This window comes from Mesoplodon bidens, assembly GCF_964165515.1.
Source record: "Mesoplodon bidens genome assembly, chromosome: 6".
In the NCBI taxonomy this organism is placed as follows: domain Eukaryota; kingdom Metazoa; phylum Chordata; class Mammalia; order Artiodactyla; family Ziphiidae; genus Mesoplodon; species Mesoplodon bidens.
The window spans coordinates 106,502,729-106,520,545 of record NC_138162.1 but is presented as its reverse complement, the minus strand read 5'-3'; the positions used below and the strand labels follow the sequence as shown (position 1 = coordinate 106,520,545).

At 36.2% G+C, this 17,817-nt stretch overlaps 1 protein-coding gene across 4 annotated transcripts in view; it reads left to right on the top strand.

Annotated features, from left to right (window-relative positions):
* Positions 1–17,817, top strand: part of KCTD9 (potassium channel tetramerization domain containing 9) — a 77,707-nt gene that overhangs the window by 1,400 nt on the left and 58,490 nt on the right. The window contains exons 1-6 of one of the 4 annotated variants that reach the window (XM_081237200.1): positions 6,998–7,162; positions 8,042–8,163; positions 11,258–11,301; positions 14,959–15,055; positions 15,658–15,716; positions 15,923–16,051. In XM_081237200.1, the coding sequence (XP_081093326.1) occupies positions 7,154–7,162; positions 8,042–8,163; positions 11,258–11,301; positions 14,959–15,055; positions 15,658–15,716; positions 15,923–16,051 (460 nt within the window). In that variant the 5' untranslated portion in view covers positions 6,998–7,153. Of the gene's footprint in view, positions 1–6,997; positions 7,163–8,041; positions 8,164–11,257; positions 11,302–14,958; positions 15,056–15,657; positions 15,717–15,922; positions 16,052–17,817 lie in introns of those variants that run through there. The other 3 variants (XM_081237199.1, XM_081237201.1, XM_081237202.1) reach the window with 3 other exon arrangements.

The following is a 17,817-nucleotide window of genomic DNA, read 5'->3' as shown; positions in this document are numbered from 1 at the left end:
ATAATCTAAAACATATATTGTTACGGGAAGAAAGATTTAGTAGATCCAAAGTTACGATTGCAGTACGTTCTCAAAAACAGATCTCTCACTGACCCTTTTATTTAACATCTCTGCTATGTTATTCCATGGAAGACAAGATGTTTAGACCCAGCCGTAAACATTTAACTGTTTCTTCTGAAACTACTGAATTTTGTTCTTGTCAAAAGTTGGCTGGCTTAGTCTTGCCATATTTTTAATAAGGTGGCTTTTTTCTGAAAGCTACTTACTTTTGACTAGGTTTTTGGATTTGATTTTATTTACTTTAAAAATATTTTGCTAGAGAATCTTAGAGAATTGGAAAAAACTCATCTCAAATAGTTAAATGTGTTTATGTTACAAAGATTATAAAAACCCAAACTAGAGAATACGAGTATGATTCAATATTAAAAATAAGTCATGCCATAATCCTTGCTACTTAACTGGAAAACATTCTGTGCCAAACTTGTCAGTGTTTCCTCTCCTCTCCTTTAAGCTGATTAAAAAAATAATATAATAATTACTCTTATTTGACCAAAGAGAGCAGAATAATACATAACAGCCTGCATTTTCTCTATAAATAAAGTGACTGTATTTTGTCAGGGTTGGCATTATCTTGACATGATTTTTCCTGGAGCTGAAACAAAGCACTACAGGAGTTAGAGTTTGGTTTCCTATCCCCAGGTTGGAATGTCTGTGTCACTTTCATCATCTCCTTGTTTACCTAGCCTCTGTTTTTGTTCCCTGGCCATAAGAGTAATGCCTGTCTTTTTCAAATAAGTTTCCCTCCTTTAAAGCTTGTTCAGTGGTTGCCAGCCTGGGCCGTGAAGCCTGGGGTTAGGAAGACACAGAGTCACCGCAGGGGACTACATCATAGACTTTTGACTTTTCCGTACACTGAGTCAACATAAGTGTGACTACTAAATGTTTTGAAGAGGGTGCTGTGCCTTCTCTAAAACAGTGCTTTCCAGAGAGAGGGTCCACCACAGGGGGCGTGCAAGAGGATCCAGTAGAGTTTAAGAAGAAATAGTACACCTTTTATTTATATCTTTTACTTAAAGATAGAAAATTATATTAAGACTTGGTTTGTCCAATCAGGAAAGACACAGGTGCTTTTAATGACTGAGAATGTCAGCTGGTCTCAGGTCTTCTGAGAGGAGGCCGGACGTTCACATGGGGTAAAGCTGACAGTCGCTTCTTCACCGCTTGGTTCCCTTTGGCATATTGTGATATGGTGAAGCTTACATGTGCCAGGTTAAGATGTGTATTATACCGTTTTCACTAAATTAACCCTCACCAAAATGCCAAGTGGCTTGACAAGATTCCTTCAAACAAGATGCAGATGGAAGACAGTACTAACTAGGCAAGCACAAGTAAGCCATGAGAAATGGCAGTGCTGCCATTTCTAATATAAACTCTCAGATTAAAAACAAAAAAACAAAAAAACAGGGACTGACGTGGTGGCGCAAAGGGGTTAAGAATCCGCCTGCCAATGCAGGGGACACGGGTTCGAGCCCTGGTCAGGGAAGATCCCGCTATTTGAAGTCCTATTTAATAACTGCTATTAACAGTAAACTGCTCCCCAAGTGTATATCATTCTTTGAGATATTAGCCAGTAATAGGATGAGGTCATCCCAATTAGCAAGACATTTCAAAATACTTTCCAGCACACAGAGACAGTTTCAGAGGTTTTTTTTCTTTTTCTGTATAAAGAAAAATGAACTATAATGTATAAAGTCAACCTTGAATTTGGCAGGAGTTCATTAAATTTAATGATAAATATTTACGGGATTTTTACTGGTTGACTCATCGTCTTAAGTCAGTAAAAGTCCTCATCATTTGGGAAATTATATTCTTCCTGACAGTGGTATATACTTTATAAATAAGTAAATAAGTATACAAATGTTTGAGGCCATGCCCAAAAACGTTTTGCTTCAGGGGTACGTAGTGAAAAGCATTTGAAGGCCATATTTCTAAAAAAAACGGGATCTTTACATTTTAGTTTAAGTTGCTCCAGAAGAGTCGGGTTTGAACCTTTTCATCCTCTCTCCCTATGCCTCAGAATTCCCGTTGTTCTCCTTTTAATATTCTGTGTAATAGTTGGCATCGAGGAATATGAAAGGAGAACTTAGATCTCTGAATGTAGTGAGTGGCTTTTGAGCAACCCGATGTAAATTCAAAGTTTCTGTGCATCTTGGGCGAAGTTGCTTTTTTTTTAAATTGAGAATATTCAGTAATGCGCTGTGCCAGTTGGAGGCCTTTTGTATACCTTATTCATTCATTCAGTCAACACTTAGACTGAGTTCCGTCTTGGAGGAGGAACCATGCCAGGCACTGCAGATATAGTGGGATATGAAATAGATTTTAATTCTGTACTGATGTTTACAGTCTTGGTCCCGGACCTGTTTTCTTCTGGCTTTGATATTAGGTCAGAAATGTGTTGTTGGTATTAACAGAGTTTCCAGAGTTGAATTCATTGTGCTGAGTTGAAGAAAGGTGAAAATCTATGTAAAGCTTTGTCTACTGAAATCTAAACATTAATAAGAAACTTGCTCTTCAAGTTTAAACGTTTTTAAAATGTATTTGATACATATAAAAGAATACAATAAAGAATATTAATATGCATACAAATTAAAAGGAAAATAATATAATGAATATCAGTAAACTTACCACACAGCTTAAGAAATAGCATATTATCAAAACTTAATGTGCTTGTCTACTTTCCGATATCCCATGAAGGCAGCCAATTTCATGAATTCTTTTTCAGTAAATAGTTTCGCCACGTATGTATGTATAAGTAAACTATATGTTTTGTCAGCTTTGGAATATATCATATCCTAAATTGGTATCACATTGTACATAGTCTTTTTGGACGTGAGTTTTTCATTCAGTATAATATTTCTAAGATTTCATCTATATTGTCCCACATACTGATAGTTTAGTCATTTTCACTGCTTTATAATAATTATACAAAGTATATACAAATACTATCACAATTTATCCATTCTCCTCTGTCAGTGGACAGTTGGGTTGTTTATTTTCTTTATATTTTGCCATGAAATTGACAGTGCTGCCATGAGTATTACTGTATATCCTGGTGCACACAAGTGCAGGCATCTTTCTAGGGCAAACTTTAGCATGCATTGGAATCACCTGGAGGAATTGAGCAACTATTGCTGGGCCTCATTCCCCAGAGCTTTAGATTCACTAGGTCTGGGGTGAGGCTAGGAGTCTGAATTTCTAATCTACTTCCAGGTGATCCTAATGGTGCTGGTCTAGAGACCCCACTTTTGAGAACCACTGCTCTAGGATATATATGGAAGTTGTAATTATTGGGTATTAAGGTATGTGAATGTTTAACTTTTTAAAATAATGGCAAATTGTTTTTGAAAGTCATTGTGGTAATTTATATCCCACCAGCCTTGTATAAACCCTCTCATTGATCCATAGCCTCTTCAACATTTGCTGTTGTCAGACTTTAAAATTTTTAAATATTTTAATATTTGTCTTCTTGATGTAGTCATCTTTTTTAGGAATAAAATAATGTTAATTTTTTAAATGTATTAAACTAAAAGTGTAGGCAGAGTAAATTGATTCTACATTTAGTTATTGTGATTGGTGGGTCGGTTGGGTAAATTGGCCTGCATAAATTCAGTGATTATTTATTGATTGTTTATTATGTAATAGTTATGGTGGGCATATTAAAAAATGTTTTAAATACATGTGCAGGTTTTACTTTTTAAATTTGAATAACATAGATTACAATTTGAAAACAGTGTTTAAAGACAGATTAAAACTTCATTAAACTGATATGTCCTGGTAGGCATAGTGTACCATTTACTTTCCCAATTGGCGGATAGCTTTCACTTGTCGTGGGATCTGAAATTTAGAAAGAATTAAGTTAAATAGTAGTATAACATAGTGGCCATAAACTTTATTTATTTATTTTTTGGCCATAAACTTTAATAGACATGCTTCTCAGTTTATTCCATAGAATGCTTCCATTCTAAGTATAGTGCTTAGGTTATTAAAATGGATAATCACAGTGGCATGGAAACTTCAAGTCCACACTAGGAAGTAGAACACACGTGAAGCAAATAGCCATTGTAAGTGTGATCATTTTGTAAATGCCTGGCCTCTCTGAGGACTAAAGTAAGCTTAGTAAATAATGGTTAGAGCTCACATCCATGATCTACAAGATTTCCAATGTTGCTTTTTCCCAGCAGAGTTGATATATAATGAAGGGTACATGTGCCAGTCTGTTTGAGACTTTCTCACAAACTTAAAATCTTTTACAGGTATATCACATTTTAAAATCTGATATTCTCATTGGTGTATATAAAAGAGATTTAAAATATTAGGTCTGCAGTCTTATTTGTGAGTTATTTGTTAGTATGCTCAAGAGAGTCAGCTAAAGTGATCTTGTTGAAAACATGCTAAAAATGCCTTTCGAATGAAAAACAAGTATGTTGGCCCACCTTAAGGTAAATTTTCAGATTTTCAGTGCTAGAAGATTCTTTGCAGTAATTTCAGTGCTGTTTTCTCGAATTGATGGCCCTTTGGTTATTTCATTTAAAGAAAATTGTCCATTACCAGATTACTTGTCAACTGCTAAAATAATTCTTATTTGTAAATCTAGTATCTAGAGCTAGGAAACCCTAAGTTAAAACTTTTTTCCTTTAGTGCATGAATAATAGAAGTTCATTGTAACAAATCTGGAGGACAAAACAAAAACTCATAAGTGAACCTTAATTCTATCCAGAGAGCCACTTGCCGTACTCATATGAACTATATGAGCATCACTTGAGAATTGCATTTCTACTGTGTACTTTGTTTTTTAACTTAATGTCAGTGGAAAAGACAAATATAACTGACTCACACACAGAAAAGGCATGTCCTCGTTTTACACTCTGAAAGCAATGAAAATTTCATCTGACATTCAAGAGACATTTATCCGAGACCTACTCGAAACCAGACACTGTGACACTTAAGAGGATCCTTCTTTTTAAAATAGCTGCAGTTCTTTTCTGGATGTTAGAGGTTTGGGTAGTACAGGGGTGTACTTCAGTGCTGCTCGTCAGCATTACAAGGGATTATTGGTTACCTAAATTCACCGAATGAATAACCACTTTGTACAAATTAAAAATTTATGATTAAACCTTTACAGTCTAGATAGGAAGTCAGGTTAGAAAATATTTGGGGTAATGATAAATTGTGTTCAATACTATGTGAGGGCTTATTTAAGTGATAATAAAATAAAGGTGAACTCAATTTGTATCTAGAATGTGCTCCTTAGTATTGCAGCCTACAAGGAAACACCTGTTGTACTTTGATTGCCCTGAAATTGCCAAACTGTGTGATGTGTGGCTTTGTTTTTGTTTTTAATCTTATAATCAAATTTGACTTCAATGGGGAGAAAAGAAAGATGGTAACTACTCAACCTTCCATACAAAACAACAGGGTTTGAGTTGGACTCTACTACTTGGTTACTGTGAGTTGCTATGACATGGTCAAGCCTAACAGAATTAAAATAGTTGTTTCCTTGTTCCTGACTTTATTCCGCTCTTTGAAGCAGCAGTGTCCAATGAATGCTCTGTGAGGAAGGAAATACTCCATATCTGTGCTGTGCAATATGGTAACCACTAGCCATTCTGGCTGTTGAGCAGTTCATATATGACTGTTGTAACTGATGAACTGACTTTTATTTTAATTAACAGCAATACATTAAAACTTAAATAGCCTCTTGTAGCTAGTGGCTTCCAAATTGGACAGCGCGGCTTTCGAACAAGGCAGGTGGCCTGTATTTTCATTAGGAAACAACTGACCCACAGGAAAAATCAAGTCAATCGAATGGAAGTAGAAAACAATTTAATTTGATGTATTTTTGAAAAATAAGTTAGATAAAGTGGTATGCTCTAATATTTAAATTCAGGAGCATAATATAGAGAGATACATTGAATTTCCAACCATTTTATGATGCTTGAGGGAGAGAAGTGAAAAGAAATGGGGTGGAGAAAGTTAATGTTAGGGCAAGGAGCGCGGGTAATGTCAGATGAAAGAAAAGCATGTGACGCTATGCAAGAAGCAAAGAGCCAAGCGACTGACCAAAGCAAATGCAAAACACCTTTTACAGTCTGGGAACCGGGAGGGGAGAGTAAGAAGATCCTCCTTTCTAACAGCAGCGTTCTTGTCATAGTTGCTATCATACTAAGAATTTTCTAAATCTTTCTCCTCTGGAACTCGTATCTGCAATAATGGTTAGAATTCCAGGCTCTGTTACAAAGGTGAAAATGATAGGGGACACATGTTCTTCAAGCTTCAATCATTTATGGCAGTGTCTGCTGGGTGTAAGACACTCTGCCAGGTGCTTTGTGCTGTTATCTTTTTTATCATATGGTAAAATATACACAACATAAAAGTTACCCTTTTAGCCATTTTAAGTGTACATTTCGTTGGCATTAAGTACATTCACGTGTGTAACCTCACCACTTTTCATTTCCAAAACTTTTTCATCATCCCAAACAGGAACTCTGTACCCATTAGGCAGTAATTCTCCATTACACCTTCTGCCCCGGTAACCTTTCTTCTACTTTCTATCTCTATGAATTTGCCTGTTCTAAGTACCTCATACAAGTGGAATCACATGATATTTGTCCTTTTTTATGTCTGGCTAATTTCACTTAGCATAATGTTTTCAAGATTCATGCATGTTGTAGCATGTATCAGAATTGTATTCCTTTTTAGAGCTGAATGATATTGCATTGTATGGATATGCCACATTTTGTTTATCCATTCACACGTTTATGAGCACTTGGGTTGTGCATTATCTTTAATAATCCACATAGTTCCCTTTAAACTCTGCTTGCCTACGCCTCTTCCCCAAAATGCCCCAGCTTGCAACACTTCTCACAGGTCATGATCCAAGAGAAAAGAGTTGGAATCTCTGTACTGTGCTGTTGAAACACTACACACTCCTATTGGCAAACAACTCGCTCCACACTTGACTGTTCACTTCATTTACTTAACGAAAAATTCTCTGTCTGCTGTACTCCAGTGACCAGTAAACAAAGGACTAGCCCCGGTTCCATTTCATATCGCACCTTTATCCAGTATCCTGTGGGAAGTCAGCTGGCTGCTCATGCTTCAGGTTCAGCTCCTCACCTGCTTTTTTATTCATAATTTTCAGAGATCTGACTGATAATGATACAACTATACACAGTTACAGTTATGGCTGGAGCAAAAAATTCACTACATGTACAGAGTCTCTACCCCCTATCTAAGCAACTGCATGTATGTTGCACAAGTGTCAGACTGTGCCTGATTTAAAGCAGGACGGAGCAATTCATTGTAACCCAGGTCTACGCTGTACTTAGAATGTTAGCCAGAATCTGGCTTTTATACAGTATATAAATAGTTATTGAAGTTAAATGAGGTGGGAAGTCGTTAACTGCTCATATGGTAGTTGACATGGTAAATGTTATGATAAACAGTAGATTTTTCCTGTTTAGAAAAAGAAACCATTCCTTTAAGAAAGGAATAATGTAAAAGCAACATCTTAAAGACTTAATAGGTCTCAGGCACTTTGCGAAGCTCTTATCGTGCATTAACTCATTTCATCCTTGTGACAACCTTCTGGTACAGGTGTAACTGTTTTCCTCATTTCCAGTTAAAGCCACAGAATCATAAAGAGGTTAAATAATTTGTCTTGAGCTGACACCTAGAAAATGCCAGAATCTAAATTCAAGTGCAGGTCTCTTTTGTATCAGAACTGGAGCACTATTTAACATACTGTAAGATTGTAGTTTGTTTTTAGAGACGATTTCTCTAGTCTTGGATTTCAGCAGTGTTAGGCACTAAGTAAATATTTCAGTCATAAAAGAAAAAGAGAAACTTTTAAGAACCTCTCAAAATCTCTTTTTATGTGATAATCTGATTTTTTAGACCTGTTTATAGTGTGGTGGTTTTTAATTTGTGAGTGACGAAATTGATTATGTAAGTTGTTCAAATTAATCTGGTGTGTTTACAGGTGGTCGCTGTATATGGAACTTTATCTGATTTGCTTTCTGTGGCCAGCAATAAACTCGGCATAAAAGCCACCAGTGTGTATAATGGGAAAGGTGGACTGATTGATGATATTGCTTTGATCAGGTAACCTTCACCTTTTTATAAGCTGTCTACAGTGTGCCCTCAGCTTCTTGGTGCTATGCTATTTCCCTTAAGCAGTATTTTATCACTGTTAAGAATACAGGATTTTGGCAAATGATTGCCTAGAATTTGCTCTTTGGAATTTAAGTAATTTGCACTTACGATGCATTGATCAGATAGAAAACCCTGAATACATTCCAATATATTCATAGTCTTTCTGCAGAGTTCATATATGGCTATGAGGAATCTCTACGTTACTAGAAACCAATCTAATAAGACATGAATTTTTAATACTAGAAACTTAATTGATCTCTTTTATATGCTACTGCTTATTGTTCAGTTCATTTCCTAAGAATGCTTTGAATTTTATAAGTGTTTACAGAGACCTACTTTGGTGAAAACTTGCTAAGTAAGATAGCATTTTAACTAGAGTTAACTCACCAGTGATCCACCACAGTAGTGGTTTTGGTTTGTTTGTTTGGGGTTTTGTTTTTTAAGTATGCCAGGCATATTTTAAAACCCATGTCCAGTTCACCTCATTCCATCCTCTTGGGATCATAGAATTTTGGAGCAGGAGGGGGCTCAAAGAAGATGGAATGGGAACACAAACTAAGTACTGACTCTGTGCCAGTTAAGTTGTATTTGCTTTGCCCAAGTTACCTCATTTAATCGGCAAAGCATGGACTTTTTATTTATTTTTTTGGCCGCAAGGCATGTGGGATCTTAGTTCCCTGACCAGGGATCGAACCCACACCCCCTGCGTTGGAAGCGTGGAGTCTTAGCCACTGGACTGCCAGGGAAGTCCCTGCGTGGGTTTTCTAAAATTGATGTTGTGAAGATAATGATGTTCTAAATTATGGTAGTATACAAAGTTTAATATTCACTTAAACCCAGGTCAGAATAACCTTTCAATATAACATACTGCCTTTAAACACTTCTAGTCCCTTTGTTTTATAAATGAGGAAACTAAACATCTGAGAAGTTAAATGACTTACCCAGGTCATACATTTAATAGTTGATTTTTGTTAATTAGAGGAAAACAAATTTTCATATTAGTCTTAAAAAGTTAACTGGCATGGTGAACAAGTAGAAAAGATTATAGACATAAAAGATAAAGATTTTAATTCCAAATAAATTAGAAGAGTTTCTTAGTTTTTCAATATCTATCTCCCAGCTTCTATGTGTCTCTATGGATAATTGAATGATTTATATCAACCTAAATTTCTCCTTAACAAACACAGACTCTGCTTCCAAGAAAAATTCTATGTGTTCCTGTGATGTCTTACAGAAATATAACTTATATTCTTATAGAAATAAAATTTTCTAGGGCTTCCCTGGTGGCGCAGTGGTTGAGAGTCCGCCTGCCGATGCAGGGGACACAGGTTCGTGCCCCGGTCCGGGAAGATCCCACATGCTGCGGAGCGGCTGGGCCCGTGAGCCATGGCCACTGAGCCTGTGCGTCCAGAGCCTGTGCTCCGCGACGGGAGAGGCCACAGCGGTGAGAGGCCCGCATACCGCAAAAAAAAAAAAAAAAAGAAATAAAAATTTCTACAACATAGGCCATAATTGAAGAAGGTCATAACTGAAGCCTCTGAACTATAAAATATCTACCTATTTAGAACTCAAACTGGTGGTTGCCAGAGGGGAGGGGACTGGCGGGGTTGGGTGAAATAGGTGAAGGGGCTTAAGAGGTACAGACTTCCAGTTATAAAATGGATAATGAAGGGGCTTAAGAGGTACAGACTTCCGGGCTTCCCTGGTGGCACAGTGGTTGAGAGTCCGCCTGCCGATGCAGGGTACACGGGTTCATGCCCCGGTCCGGGAGGATCCCACATGCTGCAGAACGGCTAGGCCCGTGAGCTGTGGCCACTGAGCCTGAGCGTCTGGAGCCTGTGCTCCGTGGCGGGAGAGGCCACAACAGTGAGAGGCCCGCATATTGGGAAAAAAAAAAAAATGAGGTACAGACTTCCAGTTATAAAATAGATAAGTCACAGGAATGTAATTGGCAGCACAAAAAATATAATCAGTCACACTGTAATAATTTTGTATGGTGACAGATGGTTACTAGACTTATCGTGGTAATCATTTCATGTATTTTGATTGTCAAATCACTATGTTGTACACTTGAAACTAACATAATATTGTGTGTCAACTGTACTTAAATTAAAAAAGAGCTAGGACACAAATAGTATATATTTATATTATATCTAGCTATTTAATAATTTGTGGTTCACAGTACAAGCTCTGATCATTTATACTAATCGTGCAGTGGGGTAGAGCAGGGAAGGAGGATAATCCAGATTTTTGAATTATGGGTATTCATTGACATTTAGGTGAGTATAGTGGGTGAGTGTTTACAGCAGAGTTATGTCCAATTATATTCTTCTTAGATTTAATATGAAAATTTATTTTCATTTCCGAAGCACAAAAAGCAGCTGATGATGTGGCAGAAAACCCTAATAAATTACTTAGGGTTATAGAATTAAAGTGAAAAAAAAGAGTTGGCTATAGCTTTAATCATATCCTTTGAACATAACATTCTTCAGTAGTATATTCTTCAATTGATAAGAAAGCTGAATTCACGTAGTTTGTATAGTGGGTTTCGTGTTTTTTTTTTTTCCATTTCAAAAGTACTTTCATGTGCAGGATCGTCTTTGAATTTAAATCCAGAGGCAGTTAAGTCAGGGGTTTAAGCACTTTGAATTTTATAAACATCACAGAGACCTGCTTTGGTGAAAACTTGCTAAATAAAATAGAATGTTAAGTAGAGTTAATTCATCAGTGATCTACCACAATAGTGATTTTGGTGGGTTTTTTTTGGTTTTGATTTTTACGTACCCTCGGCAGATTTATCTCTTTAAGAGAAGTGTCTAGTTCACCTCATTCCATTCTCATCAGATCATAGAATTTTGGAGCAGGAAGAGGCTTAAACAACCTGGGTTTAAACAAAACACACTGGAACTTGGTCAACTTCTTTGCCACATAGATAGCAAAACGGATCTTCTACATTATTCTAAGGAATAGTTCCTCTAGTCAACAGATAATTAATGTGATTTCTGGATTTTGATGGTGGCTTTTTAAATTTTGATTTCCCCAGGGATGATGATGTTTTGTTTGTGTGTGAAGGAGAACCATTTATTGGTAAGTGACTTCCTTAAAAGCCAATTTTGTCTGCCGAAATAAAGATGAAATGGCAAATATTTTACATGGCTTTACTAAGCTTAACATTAAAGTGTCTTATAGCAGTATTCAGCTCTTCATACCTTTTTTGATTCTGCATTGGGGGTGTGTGTGAAAGTAAATTTCTAACTTGAATTAGATGATCATATTTTAGTATGGATACCTCATCTTTTACGTGCTGTTAAAAGGCTCTGGATGTGCACATATTCATTAATTATGACATAGGGTGGTTTTGATTTTAGAACTATAACTTTTGTTTTGAAATTTTCTCTTTGATAGTAGTTATCAAAATCTCTTATGTTACATATTTTTTAAGCATATATTGCTTGAAAAAGTAATGTTTGCCAGTCATTCACAGCAGTTAAATCAAATCAGTCAAAAATGACCTGGTAGCAACCACATACACGTGCGCACCCCCCCCCCACACACACACACTACCCTTCAGTTTCGAAGAAAGCTTATACAGTGTATATCTCAAAGGAAAGAGCCTGAGGCTTAAATAAATGTTCTTTAACGAATATTTGATATATTTAGTTCCAGACAATCACACCCTGAATATTTAAGTATTTCTTTAAGCCTTCGCAATAATTGTATTTGGTGAGTGAAGGTAGTACTCGGGATCATCACACAGCAACTTAGAAGTAAATGCATATTCTCTGTTTCTGCCTTAAGACTGAACAAAAAATTTTTCTCATCTTTTCTTATCCATTAGCCTAACAGTGGGTTGGCAGGCAGTGGTCACTTAATTGGTTCATTGCATACATACAAACAACAAAACAAAAAGTGATTGATTAGTGTTTTTTGTTTTATCGTTATGAACTTTCAGAGTTAAAAATATTTGGTATGTTTTCATCCTCTGCATTTATCGATACCTAGATTATTTTACTTTTGGCCAGTGGAAGTCCCTTCATGTCCTTCTTCTTTTAACACAACCCCATTAGTCTTTTCATTACTATCTGGAATAACGAAGTGTTCATCTTATACTTCTCTTGTCCTAAACCCAAATCAGTGGTTTTTTTCTTGGAAACCTTGATTTCTTTTAGTGGAAAATGTCATTTCAAGACCCATCCTGGGTGCTGGGGAGGCTTGCTGCTACTGGGTTCGTCATGATTACTAGGCTTTTTGGTGAATAGAGTTGGAAATACATAGCTAGCTAGAGGATAAAATTCATATATAATAAATATTATATAAAGCTTTATATCACATATAACATATAAATAGATAAAATATCTCATGGATTCATACTAATACTTTGGTTTATATTAGTATTATAAGATTTTTATTTAACATCTTCTATCTTACATCTTTGTCTCCTTTCTTGCATATCAGTAATCCTGGTTTCCAAGGACATAGGGAGTGAAGGAATTGTAATGTCACATAATTACTCATTTCCTTCATCCTACACAAAATACACATAAAAGTTTCAATAATAGGGCTTCCCTGGTGGCGCAGTGGTTGAGAGTCTGCCTGCCGATGCAGGGGACACAGGTTCGTGCCCTGGTCCAGGAAGATCCCACATGCCGCGGAGCGGCTGGGCCCGTGAGCCGTGGCCACTGAGCCTGCGCGTCCGGAGCCTGTGCTCCGCAACAGGAGAGGCCACAACAGTGAGAGGCCTGCGTACCACAAAAAAAAAAAAAAAAAAGTTTCAATAATAATCCCAATACTTTGAATACCAATGTGACTACTAAAGACAGTTAAACATTTTTTAAATATGCTCATTCCTTTCTTTCCTTGAAAAATAGTCGTACTGTTTATCCACTGTCAAATATTATTATTATATACTATATACATACACACATATACACACATACCACTGTATACTATACTCTCTCCCTTAAAACCATCACTTAGTTTTACTCCTCCAGTCCTTAAACGGATGCCTTGAGTGGTTGTCTGAAACTTGTTCTCTAGTAGATTCTTTATAAAGAACTTGTGAGAACTATATTCTCTGACATCTTGCATGTGGCTTCTATACCTGAAAGTCAGTTTGACTGGTCATAAAATCATGTCAGAACTGAACAAATTGCAAACTTTAATGATATGTAGTTTATTGTATTTCAGTTATACCTCAATTAAGTTGTTAAAAAATCCTTGGTTCACATTATTTTTCTTTAAATATCTTAAATATGTTACTGCATTTTTTTCTGACATAGAGTTTTGGTGTCAAAAAAAATCTGATCTTTCTTAAGTGATTATTTTTCCTAGCTCGCCCAAAGGATTATTCTTTTTCTTTAAAGTACAGTAATTTTAGTATACTATTTCTGGGTGTTCTGAGCTGTTCTGGGTTGAATCTCTCAGATATGTGGTGGGCCCTTTCAATATGTAGTTTCACATCTTTTTTTTTTTAATTCAGAATAAGTTTTCTTGAACTTTATGTATTTATTTTATTACCATGCTTTGATTTTCTCCTTTCAGGACTCCTATTGTATATGTGTTGGATCTTCTACACTTGTCTTCTATATTTGAAATCTTCTGTTAAATCCTTTTCATCTCTTCCTTCATTTCTTCTTGATTTTTAAAGCTTTCCTCTTTTCAATTTTTGTTTTCCTTAAGGCATTATCTGTGGTGTTCTTTCACTCCTGTGTTTCTTCTAGTTTAATCTTCATTTCTGAAATGGTTTTTATTTCTAATTCTCTCCTTAGTTCTCTTGCCTCATTTCTGAATTTTGTGATTCTGGTTTATGTTGCTTTTTCATACCTTGTATTATTTACTTCTTTTAGCACATTTGGAATATTATAGTTTACCTATTTTGTGGCCATTTCTTTCTGGAACATTTTCATTATCTGGCACATTTTCATTATCTATAGGGATGTAATTCTTCCTATTCTTTTAATAATCTTGTATGGGATTTTCTGTTGCTCATTTTTACATGAAATTAGTTTTCCTTAACTTGAGAAGGGAGCTGACTTAGGAAAGTTTTTGTAATTTCATGGCTCTAGGTGACCCTTTCATGTTGTTTTTATGAAATATTAAAAAAAAATGGAAGTCACCTTCTTATATATTTTGGTTCTGCTTGACCTTTTTTGACTTTTCTCTGGACTCCTTTTCCTTTTGTCTCTGTTCTGTTCGACTTGGATTCTTTTCCCAACATCTTATCCTCAGTGTGGGACTTTGTCCTAGGTGGGAGCTTTGGCTGGGTGGGTTTTGAGAGTTCATTTTCAGCCTCTTCAGATCTTACTGCAGACTGCTTGAATCACCCATGGTTGGAGTGGGCACACCCCTCCCACTTCCATTTGGCTGTTCTCAAGTAGACTTGCTGAGTTTTGAAGTGAGTATTTATGGGTTACTTTGCAATTCTTAGGATCATCACATACCCTGTTGTTTCTGTCAAGGATGCTTCTTCTGTCAAGGATGCTTCTTCTGTCAAGGATGCTTCTTCCGTCAAGGATGCTTCTTCTGTCAAGGATGCTGATGCCATGCTGCTCTTCTAGTTGTCGGTGTTGGCGGGATACCTTATCACCTAGTTTTGTTTTAGATACTGTCTGTGGGTATAGGGCTTGCTCTCCTAGTAGCTCTGGCATGCTTTTATGTGTGTGTTTTAGTTAAAATATTATACTATTGTCATCTTCCCCAAACCCCCCCAACTTAATGTTTATTTTTTCTGCATGTCATCTCTAGACCCTCAGACAGATTCTAAAGTACCGGAAGGGTTGTCAGGATCTCACACAGACTGGCTAACATTAAATGTTGGAGGGCGGTACTTTACAACCACACGGTAGGTGCACATGTATGTGTGTGTTGAGTGGGTACTATGTACTGTTTGTTCTTTCCTTCAGTTTGCTGATTTCCTTAGCAGATATTCCAATGCTGCTTAAATATACTATGTGATTTGAAGCCAATATTTAGAAAATTTTTTCTAAGAGTAGAAAATGGTTCACAAGTCGTTCCAGAGAAAGCATGAAAAGCATGAATTTACTGTTTTTAGAATATGCTTTTAAAATATTGAGTAATATACATGCAACAGAAGTAAAAAATTAACAGTATTGAAATTTTTAGACTACAACTGCTTATACTAAAGGCATAAGAAAAATGTAAATTTCGATCAAGAAAATTGTGATACAGTAGCTTGCTAGAAGGATAGATCAGCATTGAAATTAAAGGCAACGAAACCAATATTTAAATCAAAGGAAGTGCCAGATTAGAAGAGATTTTGATAAATGGCAACTTACTGCACATTTTTGTTTCCCAGCATCACTCCTCCCAGGTTATAGCATGCATCTTTTTGAGAGAGCAGCTGGGATCAAGTATACTCTTGACTTAAATATGTTTGTTTATAAAGACAAATGGAGAAATCAATTTTTTTCCCTGAATTCTTAGGAGCACTTTAGTGAATAAAGAACCTGACAGTATGCTGGCCCACATGTTTAAGGACAAAGGTGAGTGCAGTGAGATCACATTTTGTGTGATGTGTTTGTAGTTGTATTGACTTTATAACTCCTGTCATTCTGTACTTTTTAATGGAATCAGTAATAATTTTTACAAGAGTAAAAACTTACTGGTATGTTACGCAATTTTCCTTCTATAAATTTCTAACTTTGTTTTTTGTTTATGGGGGGCTTCCTTCATTTTAATGGTCCCACAGGTGTATGGGGAAATAAGCAAGATCGTAGAGGAGCTTTCTTAATTGACCGAAGTCCTGAGTACTTTGAACCCATTTTGAACTACTTGCGTCACGGACAGCTCATTGTAAACGATGGGATTAATTTGTTGGGTGAGTTTTCAGTGTAATTCCTCACACTTTTTAGGATTTGTATTTTCTTTTCACTTGCTTAGTAATGTATATTTTCATAAAGTAAAAGTATCTTTTCCATTTTTAAAACTAAATGTTTTTACATGCATATGAGTGTAAATATACACTCATATATCTACACAGGTAGATAGTCTTTCAGGTATATATCTGCCCCATACATTCCAATTTTAGATTCTAAATAGATTTAGATTTCATCAGTAAGGACGCTAAGGGATTTTGTTGTTAGTTTGTTTGTTGTTTTTATAATTTTTTTTAAATTTATTTTATTTATTTATTTTTGGCTGCTCTGGGTCTTCGTTGCTGCGTGTGGGCTTTCTCTAGTTGCGGCGAGCGGGGGTTACTCTTTGTTGTGGTGCACGGGCTTCTCATTGCGGTGGCTTCTCTTGTTGCGGAGCATGGGCTCTAGGTGCGCGGGCTTCAGTAGTTGTGGCACGTGGGCTCAGTAGTTGTGATGCACAGGCTTAGTTGCTCTGCAGCATGTGGAATCTTCCTGGGCCAGGGCTTGAACCTGTGTCCCCTGCATTAGCAGGCAGATTCTTAACCGCAGTGCCACCAGGGAAGCCCCACTGGAAGATTTTTAATTACAGTTTCATAATTACTTGTGATAGGTGTGTTTATATTTTCTGATTCTACCTGGTTCAGTCTTAGAAAATTGTACCTTTCCAAGAATTTGCCCATTTCTTTGTGGTTGTCCATTTTGTTGGCGTATAACTGTTTGTAGTAGTCTCTTACAATCCTTTGTATTTCTGCCGTGTCAGTTGTGATTTCTCCTTTTTCATTTCTAATTTTACTGATTTGCATCCTCTCCCTTTTTTTTGCTTGATGAGTCTGGCTAAGGGTTAATCAATTTTGTTTATCTTCTCAAAGAACCAACTTTTAGTTTTATTTATTGTTGCTATTGTTTTCTTTTTTTCTATTTCATTTATTTCTGCTCTGATCTTTATGGTTTCTTTCCTTCTACTGACTGGGTTTTCTTTGTTCTTCTTTCTCTAGTTGCTTTAGGTGTAAGGTTAGATAGTTTGTTTTTTTTCTTTCTTTAGGTGAGATTGAATTGCTATAAACTTCCCTCTTAGAACTGCTTTTCTGCATCCCACAGGTTTTGGGCCATCATGTTTTCTTTGTCATTTGTTTCTATGCATTTGTTTATTTCTTCTTGGATTTCTTCAGTGATCTCTTGGTTATTTAGTAGCACACTGTTTAGTCTCCATGTATTTGTGTTTTTTACAGTTTTTTCCATGTAATTGATTTCCAGTCTCATAGCGTGTGGTCAGAAAAGATGCTTGATATGATTTCAGTTTTCTTAAATTTTCCTAGGCTTGATTTGTGACCCAAGGTGTGATCTGTCCTGGAGAATGTTCCATGTGCACTTGAGAAGAAAGTGTATTCTGCCACTTTCAGGTGGAAAGCCCTATAGATATCAATCAAGTCTATCCGGTGTGTTGTGTCATTTAAAGCTTGTTTTTCCTTATTTATTTTCATTTGCATTGATCTGTCCATTTGTGAAAGTGGGTGTTAAAGTCTCCTACCATTATTGTGTTACTGTCGATTTCCTCTTTTATGGCTGTTAGCATTTGTCTTATGTATTGAGGTGCTCCTATGTTGGGTGCATAAGTGTTTATAATTGTTATATTTTCTTGGATTGATCCCTTGATCATTATGTAGTGTCTTATCTCTTGTAACAGTCTTTATTTTAAAGTCTATTGTATCTGATAGAAGTATTGCTACTC